General features: G+C 38.3%; 1 protein-coding gene across 1 annotated transcript in view; it reads left to right on the forward strand.

Annotated features, from left to right (window-relative positions):
• Positions 1-16,065, forward strand: part of DPP4 (dipeptidyl peptidase 4) — a 79,461-nt gene that overhangs the window by 46,252 nt on the left and 17,144 nt on the right. The window contains exons 17-20 of the mRNA XM_033112013.1: positions 488-535; positions 780-878; positions 11,776-11,845; positions 14,305-14,499. Coding sequence (XP_032967904.1) covers positions 488-535; positions 780-878; positions 11,776-11,845; positions 14,305-14,499 — 412 coding nt within the window. The remainder of the gene's footprint in view (positions 1-487; positions 536-779; positions 879-11,775; positions 11,846-14,304; positions 14,500-16,065) is intronic.

Consider the following 16,065-nt stretch of genomic DNA (forward strand, 5'->3'; position numbering starts at 1 on the left):
CTGAGGGGCTTGGGACTCCACAGGATGAGGGCAGAGGGAGGCAAATACGCCCCTCCCCCTGGTGAGGCTGGCTCCAGAGCTCTGCCTTAAGGAGAGTGGGGCCTGACAGCTGGTATGGTTTTAGCAGGATTGTGGATTTAGACAGCCAGGAAGGACAGCAGCTCTCCTGGGGTCCCTATGTTTAGTGCACAAATGAGGACATTGGGCACAGAAATGATAACGTGCCCAAGGCACCAGCAGGGCCAGACGTTCATTCCCTGCTTCACTCTCCTGAGCCGTGTGCCTTTCCAGTAATATTTCCTACACTCAAATTACACTATTTTAAGGAAGGAAAAACAGCTAATACTTATTAAGTCCCATATCCACTCTGATATTTATTCTATCAAAGTGAAATGAAAATAAATGCTATTTTTGAAAAGTATGCTATCCTCTTTAAAAAAACAAAACAAAACCTCTAAACCATATTTTCCTCTGATTATGTTTACAGGCCCTGGTCTGCCGCGCTATACCCTGCATAGCAGCAGCAATAATAAAGGTATTTTCAAATATTTCACCCTTCATTTGCTTTTTAGGAAAATGTGTGCAGATAGGACCAACATGTACTTAGGATAGTGGGATTTTCTTTGATTTTAGAGTGTCTTAGCAATGACATTGAACATAAAGCTTGCAATCTGAATGTAAAATCCCATCAGTGAATTGCCGACTTGTTCCTTATAGCTTTGCACAACTCAAATTCTTCACATTGTAATGAATTACTGCTGTCTCAAATATTTGTTTAGAATTGAGAGTCCTGGAAAACAATTCAGCTTTGGCTAAAATGCTGCAGGATGTCCAGATGCCTACAAAAGAACTGAACTTCATTATTTTGAATGAAACAAGTAAGTTAAATTTTTCTGGGAACAGAACTTTTCATGGAAATACCAATAAAAATGTAACTATATGTGATAACTTGATCTGAAAATATGCATTTTATATTGTATATAAATCTAATTTAAGGTTATTTTTCCATGAAATGTTCTAAGAACTACTAGTTTTACATTCATTTGTCTTAAAATACAGTACCATTCATTCTATGTAAAATTTATTGTGTTAAGAGGAAAGTTATTTACAGAAAATGCACTATTGCTAATTCAATTTCATTCCAATAGTAACTGTTCTATTATTAAGTCTTACATGTGTGTTTAGCTTAATGATATGCTAATGTATTTTTATCTTTAACCCAAAGAGATCAAAAAATATTTGAAATTATTGTATAAAAAAAAAATAGGGTTGACTATAAGATGCTGAAACTTCAGTTTCAGGAGAGAAATCTTGAATTTAGCCTGATCTCCTATGCCTCAATAGTTAGCCTTGTCCCTGGCCTGAAGGCTGGATCATGGATTATATTCAGAGACCACTAAGAACAATGGGTTTCTTTGAGTAGGGAATCTTGTAATTTGTTTATTTTTATTTGTTTGCTTGTTTTTTTTTTCAATTAAGGACTGACAACTAATAAGGGAAGGGGGAATCCATCAGGATTTATTTTAGATTTATTGTTTTCTTAATATAAGATAGTAATAGGAAAGATTCACCTCATCTAATTTTAAAAAGCAGGAAAAGCACTGGAAAGTGTAGGGTACTTCTGAAGAACAGTTTAGAGCAGTGCTATTCAAACTGAATGTGCATATGAGTCACCTGGGACCTTGTTAACATGTACATTCTGGTCAGCATAGGCCCAGGATTCTGAGTTTGTAATAAGTTCCTAGGTAATACAGTGTGCCACTTCCCCCAACCCCCTTGTATCAGGCTTAACTGGCAAGGGCTTAGAGTTCTGGAGAGCTAATTGGACTGCCAGGTGGTGAAGGCACTGAATACTGAGATGTGGCATTCTATTTCAGTTGGTAAACAGTGGGGAGCTCCAGAAGGTTTTAGGGTCAGGGAAACCACAGGATTGGATGGATAACCTGATAGAGAGTGAAGGGTGGAGCTGCCAGAGTGGGAGGGTCCAGTTGGGAGGTGTTATACCATTCGAACTCCAGGAAAGGAGGGCCTGAGGGAGAGTCTGGGAGGAGGGAGCAAAGAGGGGGTTGGACTGAGGACTAGAAAGAAAAAACTGTGAGTCTTCAAAAATGTAGAACTAAAACACTCCCAATCAACTAATGCTGATTCAAACAAAAGAGAGATCAAATGGTAGATTGGACATATTCATTAAAAACATTATAATCAGGGAGAATTCTGGTCAGGATGGCAGAGTAGGTAAATACTGCTTACCTTCTCTCATGATCACATCAAAATTACAACTAAACTACAAAATAACCAGCACTGAGAATTGCCTGAAATCTTGCTGATCCAAAGCTCTACAACTAAAGACATACAGAAAAAGCCACATTGAGACTGGTAGGAGGGACAGAGATGCAGAACAAGCTGGTCCCACACCTGCATGTGTCCGTTAAAAATCAGGAGGAATATCTCAGCTGCAGAGGCACCCCCCTCCCAGGGAGCAAGGCATCCCACTGTCACACCAGGGTCCCCAACCCAGGGTCATAATGCCAGGCAGAGATGTCCCCATAATTCCTGGTTGTGAAAAACAGTGGAGATTGTAACTGAGTGAGACAGAGAGTAGCCAGGGTCCCAGGCACTCTTCCTAAAGGGACCACTCAAGGACTTACTCACCGACCGAATCAATGGCTCTGAGCTCCAGTGGTGGGACATCAGCTAGAGAGGTGACAGGGACATGTGGTGGGGAACTGAGTTGTCTGGCTGCAGGATGAGGGCTAGAGGGGCAGCTTTCTCCCAGATGGAGGAGCTGGCAGAAGCCACTGTCTGTTTGTTGAGCCCTTCCCCTTCCCGATGTGCAAACACAGATGGCTGCCATATCTGAGGCTCCATCAAGCTGGCTAACCCTATTCATTCACCACACCCTGGTGATTCTGAGACCCTACCCACCCAACTTTTAGGCACACTCTCAAGTCACTTCTAGTGTCATTTTAGTACAAACTGCCTGCCTTGGCTCATGCTGTAGATTCTCCTAAGGTGTCTCAAAGATTTGCAGAACCCAGACAAGCAGCCTGAGGCTTGAGCATGTCTTGTACTTCTGGCTGAGCAGTCCTAAGCCCAGCACTAGCAGAAGCCAACCTTGTTTCGAGGCTTGGCTCTTGAGGCACTTTCAAGCACAGTGCAGCCAGCAGCTATCTGTGGATTGCTTTGTGGTTCCTCCCCAGTGGCCCCAGGTGGGACACGGGATGAGACTGAACTTGACCTGCAGCGAGTCTCCTCACAAATGGTTCTGGGGCTGGCATGCCCAGTGGCCAGCTTCAAACTGAGCTGGAGCATCACTTGGCCACCTCCAAGGATAACGCACCCAAGGGGTGGTTTAGGCAGGCACCAAAGCCCTGCTGAGGCAGAGCCTGCTCTGTAGGGTCAGCCCCTGTACCACAACTCCTCCACTGTAGTCACAGTCCTTACAACCAATGAGCCCAAGGGTCAATCCCTCCAACTGACATGCAAACAGCAACCAAGGCTCAACTACAAGAAGAGGGCACACAAAACCCACACAAGGGACATACCTGAAGTGCATAGCTCAGGTGACCAGGAAGACTGCACCATTGAGCCCCACAGCACACCTACTACATAAGTCCACTCTACTAAGACCAGGAGACATAGCAGCCCTACCTAATACATAGAAACAAACACAGGCAGGCAGCCAAAATGGGGAGACAAAGAAACATGTCCCTAATAAAAGAACAGAACAAAGCTCCAGAAAAAGAACTAAACAAAATGGAGACAAGCAATCTACCAGACACAAAGTTTTAAACACTGGTTATAAGGATGCTCAATGATCTCAGTGTGAATTTCAACAAAGAGATAAGAGACATAAAAATGGAAATAGAAAACATAAAAAAGAACCAGTCAGAAATAATGGAAATGAAGAATACATTACAGGGAATCAGCAGTAGATTAGGTTAATCAGAGGATCAAATCAGTGATTTAGAAGACAAGGTAGCAGGAAATACCTAATAGGAATGGCAAAAAAAAAAAAAAAAAAAAAAAAAAAAAAGAGAAGAGTTTAAGGGGTCTCTGCAAAAACATCAAGCATACCAATATTCACATCATAGTGGTACCAGAAGGAGAAGAAAGAGAGAAAGAAATTGAAAGCCTATTTGAAGAAATAATGATAGAAAATTTCTCTAACCTGGTGAAGGATATAGATATACAAGCTCAGGAAGCACAAAGACTCCGAAACAACATGAACCGAAATAGGCCCACACCAAGACACGTCATAATTAAAATGCCAATGGTAAAAACAAAGAGAGAATCTTAAAAGCAGCAAGTGAAAAGCAGTTAGTTACCTACAAGTGAGCTCCCATAAAATTGTCAACTGATTTTTCAATAGAAACTTTGCAGAACAGAAGGGATTGGCAGGGACATTCAAAGTGATGAAAATCAAGGACCTACAACCAAAATTACTCTACCCAGCAAAGTTGTCATTTAGAATTAAAAAAAAGACAAGAAAATGCTACAGGAGTTCATCACCACCAAACCAGTATTACAAGGAATCTTAGAGGGACTTCTTTAAGACATTAAATAAATAAATAAATAAATAAATAAATAAATAAATAAATAAATAAATAAATAATATGAATAATAAAATGGCAATTACTATATACCTATCAACAATTACTTTTAATGCAAATGGATTAAATGCTCCAATCAAAAGATAGAGAGGCTGAATGGATAAGATAACAAGACCCTTACATAGGCTGCTTACAAGAGATTCACTTCAGATCAAAAGACATGCACAGACAGAAAGTAAAGGGATGGAAAAAGATATTTCATGAAAATGGAAACAAACGAAAATCTGGGATAGCAATACTTCTACAGACAAAATAGACTTTCAAACAAAAACTATAACAAGAGACGAAGAAGGACCTAGTAACCCCAGATGATTCTGGTTAATCATCTGAAGAAACCCAAAATGCTACTATGAAGGACGTGCTCACCCATATGTTCACTGCAGCATTATTTACAATAGCCAAGATACGAAGGTAATCTGGGTGTTACTAAATGGATGAATGGATACAGAAGAGGTAGTGCATATATACAATGGACTATTACTCAGCCATTAAAAAAAGAATGAAATATTGCCATCTGCAACAACATGGATGGAGCAGAGAGCATTTTGCTGAGTGAAGTAAGTCAGACAGCAAAACACAAATGTCATATGATTTCACTTATAAGTGGAATCTAAAGAACAAAATAAACAAGCAAATGAAACAGAAACAAACTCAGAGATAAAGAGAACATTTTAATGATTGCCAGGTAGGAGGGGGTTGAGGGTGAGTAAAAAAAGGGGAAGGGATTAAGAAGCACAAATGGGTTGTTACAAAGTAGTCAGGGGGATGTAGGGTATAGTATAAGGAATATAGTCAATAATATGGTAATAACTATGCATAGTGCCAGGTGGGTACTGTTGAATAACTATGATGTACACCTGAAACTAATATAATATTGTATGTTAGCTATATTTTAATAAAAATCTTAAAAAAGAAAGAAAGAAAAGCTGTCTCTTTCAGGTGCCAATGAGGCAGCCCCACGAATAAATTTTGCATTTACCATCTAGTGGGGTGCAAGAGCTAGCTCACAACTGCTCATGAAAGACAATAATTAAATTTTGGGAGATTTTGTAAGCTATTTGTTTAAATAAAGCCTTTAATTTAAAAAAATTATATAAACATTCAATTTAATAATTTATAATACTTAAAACTCACCATTTTCTAATTATCTTGTTACACTTTGCTATTCTCTAAGTGCTCCTGAGGTTCTTTGCATCTATTATATTTGCATAGTGGAAATATATAATGGAATGCTACTGTACCTCTCTTCCCAAATCCACATTCAGTGATATCACACTAGTGGCTTGAAATTGGCCATGATAGGAGTATTTATACCACAGTAATCAGCAAGTGCTACAAATCAGGGCTTTATACCTTGTTTTGTTGATTGTCTAAATAAGTTTTCTCAACTTTTGTTTTGTTTTGTTTCATTATTATCACCACCCTAAGGAGCCTTTTAGATATTTTTGTCTTAACTATTTCTTCCACATGAATATTTAAACCACAAGATATACTATTGTTTATGTACTCTATGCATATCTATGCTTTATACATACAAAGAGTATTATGTTTTGCCTTTCCCAAGAGCCAGTTTTTGCCTCCATGGGGCCATATCACCTCCTTAGAGAATGCATGATTTAAAAGTGATGAAAAAGGAGATCCAAGATGGCAGAGTAGATAAACACTGTGTCTGTTTCCTTCGTGAATACATTAAAATTACAACTAAATTACAGAACAATCAACCAGGGGAACCATCTGAAGTCTGGCTGAACAAAAGTTTTGTAACTAATAATATAAAGAACAAGCCACGTTGAGACTGGTAGGAGAGGTAGAGATGAGAAAAGGGCAGTCTCAAAACCTCCTTGCACCGGTTGAGAATCAGGAGGGATATTGTGGCCACAGAGGTTATCCCAGAGGAGCAAGAGACACCAGGCCCCAACCCCCAGATTACTGGTGCCCGGAAGAAAAGCCCCCACAACATCTGGCTGTGAAAAACAGTGGAGATTCTGACCATCTGGGTGGGACACAAGGCTTCAGGAAACCCAGACGTACTCTGAAACAGCCCACACACAGGTTCTCTCACTCGCAGGTACTCACCATGGGTTCCAGCGAAGGGACAGTGGCGCAAGGTGCATCAGAGGCACACGGGGGGCAGACTGAGGTGCGTTGCTTCCAGGGGAGGGCTGGAGGATAGTCGTCATTTTCTGTGTGGGGTCCTTCTCCAGTGCAGCTAGCAGGCGAGCACCATCTTGCCTGTGTTGAGCCCGCCCCCACAGGCCAAATCTCAATCTGATTGGCCTGGTGAGCTCCACTGCTTCAACCTGCTGACTCACTGGGAATGTGCCCTTCCCAGTTACCCCAACACCAGCAGCACTTTCTGGCTAGCAGCCAGCCCTACTCATGTTGCACTCTTTCCTAGAAAGCTACCAGAGTCCACGGCCCCCAGGCAGGTAGTTACTGGCCTCAGATACTTTGACTGAGCTGCTCCAGGCTTAGCACTGGCAACAACCAGAATTTACCTCAGGGTGTCCTAGCTTTTTATGGAGCTACCCCAGGCCCAGTACTGGTGGCAGCTGTCCTCGGTTCACAGCGTGGCCTCTCCCACATGCCTTCAGTGTTATCACAGGCAGCAAAAAACTGCAGATTGCTTTGTAGCTCCTACAGGTAGTCCCTGGCTGGTCACAGGCAGTGGGTGACATAGGCCTGCACCACAGCCCCTCCCAAGAGGCCCCAGAACCAACATACTTCAATATTGTCTTCAGACCACAGCAGAGCACCATCCAATTAACCCCACAAACAGCACACACATGGGGCAGTCTCAACAGACTCCAGAGCCCACTGGAACAAATCCCACCCTGTGGGGTTTGCACCCCTCACAGTAGCTCATAAGATGTGGTCACGACCAAAACCCACAGACAATCAGCCCAAGGGTCAATACCACCCACAGATGTGCCAAGAGCAATCAAGGCTCAACTATAGCAGGAGGGCACACATAAGGGAAATTCCTGGAGTACCCAGCTCAGGTGACCAGGGAAACTGTGCCACTGGGCCCCACAGGCCACCCAAGAATGGAAGATATAGCAGATCTACCTAATACATACACAGAGAGGCAGCAAAAATGAGGAAAAAAAGAAATGCATCCCAAATGAAAGAACAGGAGAAAACTCCAGAAACAACTAAACAAAATGGAAGCAAGCAAGCTACCAGATACAGAGTTCAAAACAATGCTTATAGGGGGCAGTTGGATGGCTCAGTTGGTTAGAGCACAAGCTCTTAACAACAGGGTTGCCAGTTCAATTCCCACATAGGCCAGTGACCTGTGCTCTCGACAACTAAAATGAAGATCATGAGCTGCCGCTGAGCTGCTGGAGGGGCGGCCAGATGGCTCAGTTGGTTAGAGCACGAGCTCTTAACAACAAGGTTGCTGGTTCAGTTCCCGCATGGGATGGTGGGCTGCGCCCCCTGCAACTAAGATTAAAAATGGCGACTGGACTTGGAGCTGAACTGCGCCCTCCACAACTAGATTGAAGGACAACGACTTGGAGTTGATGGGCCCTGGAAAGAAGCACACTCTTCCCCAATATTCTCCAATAAAAATTTTTAAAAATTTAAAAAGAAAAAAAAATGCTTATAAGAATGTTCAAGGAACTTAGTAAGAACTTCAACAGAGACAGCACGAATTTAAAAAAAAGACACAGAAACCATAAAAAAGAACCACTCTGAAGTGAATACAATAACTGAAATGAAGAATGCACTAGAAGGAGTCACCAGCAGACTATATGAAACAGAGGATCAAATCAGCAATTTGGAAGACAGGGTAGCAGAAAACACCCAATCAGAACAGCAAAAAGAAAAATAGAATCCAAAAGTGTGAGGACAGTTTAAGAGACCTTTGGGACTACATCAAGCATAATATCATTTGCATCGTAGGAGTACATGAAGGAGAAGAAAGAAAACAAAGGATTGAGAACCTATTTGAAGAAATAATGACTGAAAACTTTCCTAACCTGGGGAATGAAATAGGCATACACAAGGAAGCGTAGAGAGTTCCAAAAATGATGAACCCAAAAAGGCCCACATGTTATAATTAGAATGGCAAAGATTAAAGACAGAAAGAATCCTAAATGCAGCACGAGAAAGACAAATAGTAACTTATAAAGGAGTTCCCATAAGATTATCAGGTGATTTCTCAACAGAAACTTTGCAGGCCAGAAGGGATTGGCACAAAATATTCAAAGTGATGTAAAGCAAGGATCTACAACCAAGATTATCCAGCAAAGCTATCATTTAGAATTTAAGTACACATAAAGAGATTCCCAGACAAAAAAAAAAAAGAAAAAAGCTAAAGGAGTTCATCACCACCAAACCAGTATTACAAGGAATCTTTGAGGAACTTCTTTAAGATGGAAAAAAAAAAAAGATGAAAATTATGAATAAAATAGCAATAGCTACATATCTATCAACAATTATTTTCAATGTAAATGGATTAAGTACTCCAATCAAAAGACATTGGAGGACTGAATGGATAAGAAAACAAAACCCTCTTATATGTGCCTACAAGAGACTCACTTCAGATTAAAAAGTACACACAGACAGAAAGTAAAGGTATGGAAAAAATATTTCATTAAAATGGAAATGGAAAAAGCAAAACAAAACAAAAGGCTGGGATAGCAACACTTATACCAAACAAAATAGACTTTAAAACAAAGACTAACAAGAGACGAAAATGGATCCTGTAATCCCACTTCTGGGCATTTATCTAAAGAAACCCAAAATGTTACTTTGAGGTGACATGTGCATCCATGTGTTCATTGCAGCATTGTTTACAATGGCTGAAATGTGGATGCAGCTTGGGTGTCCATCAATGGAAGAATGGATAAAGAGGAGATGGTACATATACACAATGGAATATTGCTCAGCCATGGAATGGGATGGGTTTTTGCCATCTGTGGGTGCATGGATGGACCTGGAGGGTACTGTGCTGAGTGGAGTATAAGACAGAGAAAGACAGATGCAGTGTGATTTCATTTATATGTGGAATCTAAAGAACAAAACAAACAAAACAGAAACAAACTCATAGGTATGGAGACCATATCGATATTTGCCAGATTGGAGGGGTGTTGAGGGTGAGTGAAAAATGAAAAGGATTAAGAAGTACAAACTGGTTGTTACAAAGTAATCATGAGGATGTAGGGTATAGCATAAAGATTATAGTCAATAATATTGTAATAACTATGTATGGTGTCAGATTGGTACTAGATTTATTGTGGTGATAGATGGGAGGGGAGTTGAAGGACAGAGTGAAAAATATGAAAGGATTAAGAAGGACAATCTGGTTGTTACAACACAGTCATGGGGATGGAAAGTAAAGCTCAAGGAATATAGTCAATGATATGGTAATACCTCCAGGTAAGTACTAAACTAGTCAGGGTGATCATTTTTAAAATTATATAATTGACTAACCACTATGCTGTATACTTGAAACTAATGTAAAATAATATTGTCAAGTGTAATTGAAAAATTTTAAAAGGGGGGTAGTTGAAGGGGAATAAGAGGTCCATATTTCCAGGTATAAAACAAATAAGTCATGGGGATGTAATGTACAACATAGGAAATATAGTCAATAATATTGTGATAGCATCGTGCAGTGTCATATGGTTGCTGCTCTTATTATAGTGATCACTTCTTTACGTGTATAAATGTTGAAAAGTATGGTGTGCACGTGAAACTAATATAATGTTGTATGTTAGCTATATTTTAATAAAAATCTTTTCAAAAAATAAAAAAATTAAGTAAGAAAATAAAAGTGATGAAAAATGTTAATAACACAGATTAAACTTAAGTGTCTCATATCTGTAGAAATTGCATTGTGAATAGCACAACAAATTGAGAAATATTCTTCCAGTATTTGAACATTATTAACAAATTCATCAAAGAAGCTGCTTACTTCATTTACAAACTATTGAAGTTTCAATATGTCTTTGCTGTTTCATTTTTGTCTCATATGTTAATGTAAATTAAAATATCAATCAATGTTCATATTTGGTAGATACTCACTTGTCAATTGGAACTATAGACTGGCTTTAAATGCAAGACTTCAGCAAAAATCAACAAAAGTATTCTGTGAGAATCAATTGGCTGCATCGATTTACAATAAAGATTATTTTGTGTTATATTTTTGTTTGTAAAAAAAATGATCAACTGATAGTTCAAAATATAATAGACTAGAATTTTTGTTTTTATATGTATATTTAATCAGAAGGAATAAAATAATCAGTAAAATACCAATTGAAAAAAAATCTATATGAAGATTTTACTCCTCCTAACCCTTTCTTTTTTCCTTAACTAAAATATTGTAACAAAAAACAAAATCAAAGATAAACATAAGAAGAAGCAGCTCTAGAGATAGAGGTAGGGAAGTTTTTCCCTACGGACAATGGAAATAATCTTGTTAAAATATGGAACGACTCTCCTTTTTTTTCCTCTCTCTCTCTTTTAGATTTATTAGTCAAGTTCATCATCTTGAATTTGGAAACAAAGGAAACCAATTCATTATTTAGGGACAGATTTTATTAAACTGATGTTAAATCAAGCACAGAGAATTAAACAGATCTCCAGGAGGTCACGTAGAACGTACACAATGGTTTGCTCCATGTAAACCTGACTTACACACAACTGGGAGTGGGAACTCAGCTTTGAGGTGTGGCATGGCAATAACAATTACAAAAATGTTATTCAATCAGAATTTTAAAATATAATTGGGACCAACTGAAAATCCTAAGTATCTTTAAGGAAATTCAAAAAGAGGAAAACATTTTGGAAGCAAACTTAGAACATAAGCTATAAACAAACTAGATAAGTAGATCAAATGCCAAAAGAACAGAATTGTAAAAACAAAACATTAGCAATTCTAAAATGCATTTTTATTTTATGAGGCACCAATGTATTTAATAAATACATTAGTAACAACTTTATTCTTTTCATCTGAATTAGTATTGTAACCTAAAAGAGAATGTGTGTATTTCTTAAAAACATGCTGAATGAAGCAGTTCATTTTATTTTTTTAATCCTAATTTAACAAATTGTTAAACACTGGATATGACTTATCATTGACAAGTAAGGAACGAAAATCATGTGCTAATAATTGTTCTTAATTCACTAATTAATCTTTCCATTTGTTTAGAATTTTGGTATCAGATGATCTTGCCTCCTCATTTTGATAAATCCAAGAAATATCCTCTACTAATAGATGTGTAAGTATTCAAGAGGAGGGAAATATTTAGAAGTTAACCATCATAGTATTTTTTTTTCCCTAGTTTAGCTGACTGATAAATACAGCCAAATGCACCCTTTCTGTCTTCCGGAATCATTGTGAAGCAATTTTACTATTTCTTCCTTCCATTTTGTAACCATAAACCCAAACCTATGTTTTCTACCTTCTTTCAAAAAGAGAAGGTAGACAGTCTTCTTTCATCAAAACGGTATATGGATTTTGTTTCCCTGAATTCCAATAGAATTCCAAAGGAATTCTCAAGTCCCCATTTTCATTCTTTCACTGTGGGCGTTTTAATGAGCAAGAGATGGGTATCAACATTTTCCTTATCCCCAAACTTTGGTAAATGTCTCTCATGATTGCCTTTCATTCATTAGAATATCAGGTTTCTCTTTCTTTAGTTCCTGAAATATCCCTGCCTGGTATTTTCCATTCCCATTTTTGGTGAAGAGAACATATGTGACATAGGAAAGTATTCATTATAATCCAAACTTCTTCAAGTCATGGAGAAAGTTCTGAAATCACAAGTCTTTGAGCAGCAACTGTGAACTCATGTGAATTCTAAATATGGCAGCTTTGTAAAATAACTTTGATAATTATTAGGAATACATTTTACTTTAATCCTTCCAAAAGTGCTGACCTCACCCATAATACCACAATTCCAATCTTCCTGTTTTAGCATGACTCATTTCCTTTATTAAAAACAAAACAAAATAACAAATGTGCTAGGTGCCTGCTGTAGGCCAGGTAATTTGCCTTACTTCATTCACATAGCAAACCCATGTATGAGTCCAATTATATAGAAGAGAAAACTGAAGCTCAAGCTCAGGGGCAACACTTTTATGTTGTTACTAGCAAAAAAAAAAAAAAAGGAAAAGGAAAGAAAAGGAAATAAAGGAGGAGGAGGAGGGTTACAGATATTCGTCAGGCGCAACCTTCTTCCATTGTATTTCAAGTTCCATGTAAACAAAACATAAGAGCTCAAAGAAAGAGAAAGAGGTATTTTAGACTTCCAGATGTGCTATTTGATTTTCATTAAGCCTAGTTTTGACTTTAATGACATTAATTTTCTTTAAGCTTTAGCCTCCAGTCCCAAAAAAAGGATCCTTTAGAAAAGAGTGATATTTTTATCTTCTTTGACTCCCTAGTAAGTAATAATTAAGTCTCTCCTTCATTAGGAAAGTTTAAAAAAAAAGAGAGAGAGAAAAAAGGTAAATTTAGTGTCCATTTCTTTTCAGTGATTTTCCTCTTCATGTCCTTAGATGTCTAAAGTTTGTTTTTTATTTTTCAAAATAATGCCATTTAATGTTATGTTAACTACTATTAAGAGAAGCTGTTGCTCTACCAAATTTAATATCAAAAGGACCAAGGCATTTCACACGTTGTTAAAAAATGTTTACATGCCCAAGAAAGGCATGACTGAGTCCTTCCTTTTAAAGTTAGAATGTTACAATATTTAGTTGAAAATTAAAGTAATGCAATAATTTATTTAAAACGAAAGCTCTTTTGACTGCCATCCCTCAGGAAAGGGAGGAAAATGTTAGCAAAGGCATCCGAGCAGTCCTGCGGAGGGGACAGTGAGCAGCTCAGTAGGAGAGATGGGCTGGGGAGGGAAGAGTTATTGGAGAAGATCTGGGCCCAGGAGTCCTGTAGATGGTGCAAAGTCGATATATTTAAATGAGATGCAATGAACTATAGGGAGCTTCTCTTGATTAACAAAGGGAAATGAGATTGCTTGAGGGAGACTGTGCATACAGCTATGTGGGAGGTAGGTTGTAGCTTGTGAAAATTGTAGACATAAAGGAGTTAAACTTATTAATAAATAGAATGCCTAACAACATACCCATTTTCCAACACAGTTTACTTCTCCTTTGATGTTTTAAGGAATCGTGTTCATTCATACTTTGGCCCATTCCACAATGATTTGCAGAGCAATAGTGTGTAACATGATGCTGGGTACTGGGGGGAATGCAATGCATATCACACAACAGTCAAAATCTTTAAGAAAGATCCAAACTAGGAAACACACTTTGTAGTCTAGGAGTGTTTGTAAGCTGAAATGGAAAAATCTACTCAGAGCCGCATTTATTGTCATCCTCATTAACTTTTCATGACACAACTCCCCCTATCTCAACTATTAAAGAATTTATTTTTTTGATTTCCAAGGTATATATGACTTAGAAAATGTTGGTCTATAAAGTCTGTGTTTGATAACAGTCTTCAAAGATTACACTGATGGGTATCTTTGAAGGAAACACTCAGTCATTACAGTAATGTTGTCAAGTTTTAGAGAATCCATGATGAACACCTCAGATGGCACGGTTTCAGGCTCATGATGGGGAAAAATGCACACGTCTTGTCCACAGGGACAAGAAATATAAGCACTCCTCATTTGATTTAGGAAAACCACACAGGCTAACAATTTGGGTTTTTTCACAGATATGCAGGACCCTGTAGTCAAAAAGCAGATGCCACATTCACACTCAACTGGGCTACTTACCTTGCAAGCACAGAAAACATTATAGTAGCTAGCTTTGATGGCAGAGGAAGTGGTTACCAAGGAGATAAGATCATGCACGCAATCAACAGACAACTGGGAACACTGGAAGTTCAAGATCAAATTGAAGCAGCCAGGTGAGTGACTAGGAGATGAATTCAAAGGTCATCTGATTTTTTTTTCCCTCCTCAATCTATATTTTAAATTCATAAAGTGTAAAAAATTTCAAGTGTCCTCGGATGAATTTGTAATCTTTCATCTTTGGGGTGGATTTTTTGTGAAGATATCATGTTTAGATAAAAATGTACATCATTATGTAGATTTACATAAAGTTTTAAAGAAGATATTTCCTAAATCCCTTTCTGTATGTGACTCTAGAAAGAGAACTGACATATGTGCTACCACCTTCAAGGAACAGAGACTCAAAATTCATCAAACACGTGGACAAACTGAGGGATATATGTACCCCTGAGTAAACATCTAAGCAGGCAGACGATAGTAAGGGATCAGTAGAGGAGTCCAGTGTTCATTTACACCGGAGGCGGGTGAAGGCTGTGACGTCCTAGGAGTGGCTCTTACCACCGGCTGGATGAGGGTTACTCCTCATCTAATTCTGGGAAAACTATACAACACAACCTTTGTTGCTCACAATTATAAGGGCTTCGGAAAGTATCAATCTCATTCTTGTGCTCTACAGTTATGGGATTATAGATAAACATGGTCTGACTTGAGAAATTTTAATTATAAATGATGGTTACTCAATAATGTGCATGTAACTTGGGAAATGTTTTACTTGAATTGTCTTTGAAGCTGCACAGCAACCCTGGGAGGTGGATGTTTTTATCCCGTATTTCAGGTAAAGAAATAGAGGCTCCTAAGTCAGGTAATTTGCCAAGGTCAGTCAGGATTTGAATCCAGGTCTCACTCCAAGTCTTATATTCAACTGCATTCCACTGATAAATAGAAAATGGGATCTTTGAATTTCTATAACCAAGTGTGTGGATGTCTGCGGAACATAAGTAGGTGATTTAAAATAACGTTGTGAAATTCTGAGTGATTAAATGGGTGGAGGAAAATGCCTTTAAGAAATGGAACAACTAAAAAAGAGAAGATGGCAATTTATTGAGTATCCCTGAGACTCTTATACCAAAGTTCATGATTAACTATTTTCCTTAAAACTAAAAAAAGAGAGGTTTAGATTAGAGAGAGGATAAATTTGTTCAAGAGTGAGGTGTAATATTTTTAAATATTTTTTTATTTATCCAGATTAGTCCTCTGTGAGAAAGGACATAGTTTCAAGGGCCTCTCAGATCTGATCTACACAAGCCCTAAAGTTACAGAATTGAGTATCCACAATATACAACTCCAGTTAAAAAAGTAATGAGATGGGGGTGGCCAGATGGCTCAGTTGGTTAGAGCTGGAGTTCTGAGCAACGGGGTTGCTGGTTCAATTCCCACATGGGCCACTCAGCTGCGCCCTCCACAACTAGGTTGTAGAACAACTACTTGGAGCTGATGGGCCCTGGAGAAACACACTGTCCCCCGATTAAAAAAAAAAAAAAGAAGTAAAAAAAAAAAGTAATGAGATGTAGTTTGTTTATACAATGGGATAGTATTTCAGCAACTAACAACAACTATACACAACTACATAAACGGATCTTACAAATAGACTGTTGAATGGGAGAAGCCAGGCACAAAAGTGT

Source organism: Rhinolophus ferrumequinum, chromosome 8 (genome assembly GCF_004115265.2).
Source record: "Rhinolophus ferrumequinum isolate MPI-CBG mRhiFer1 chromosome 8, mRhiFer1_v1.p, whole genome shotgun sequence".
Lineage (NCBI taxonomy): Eukaryota > Metazoa > Chordata > Mammalia > Chiroptera > Rhinolophidae > Rhinolophus > Rhinolophus ferrumequinum.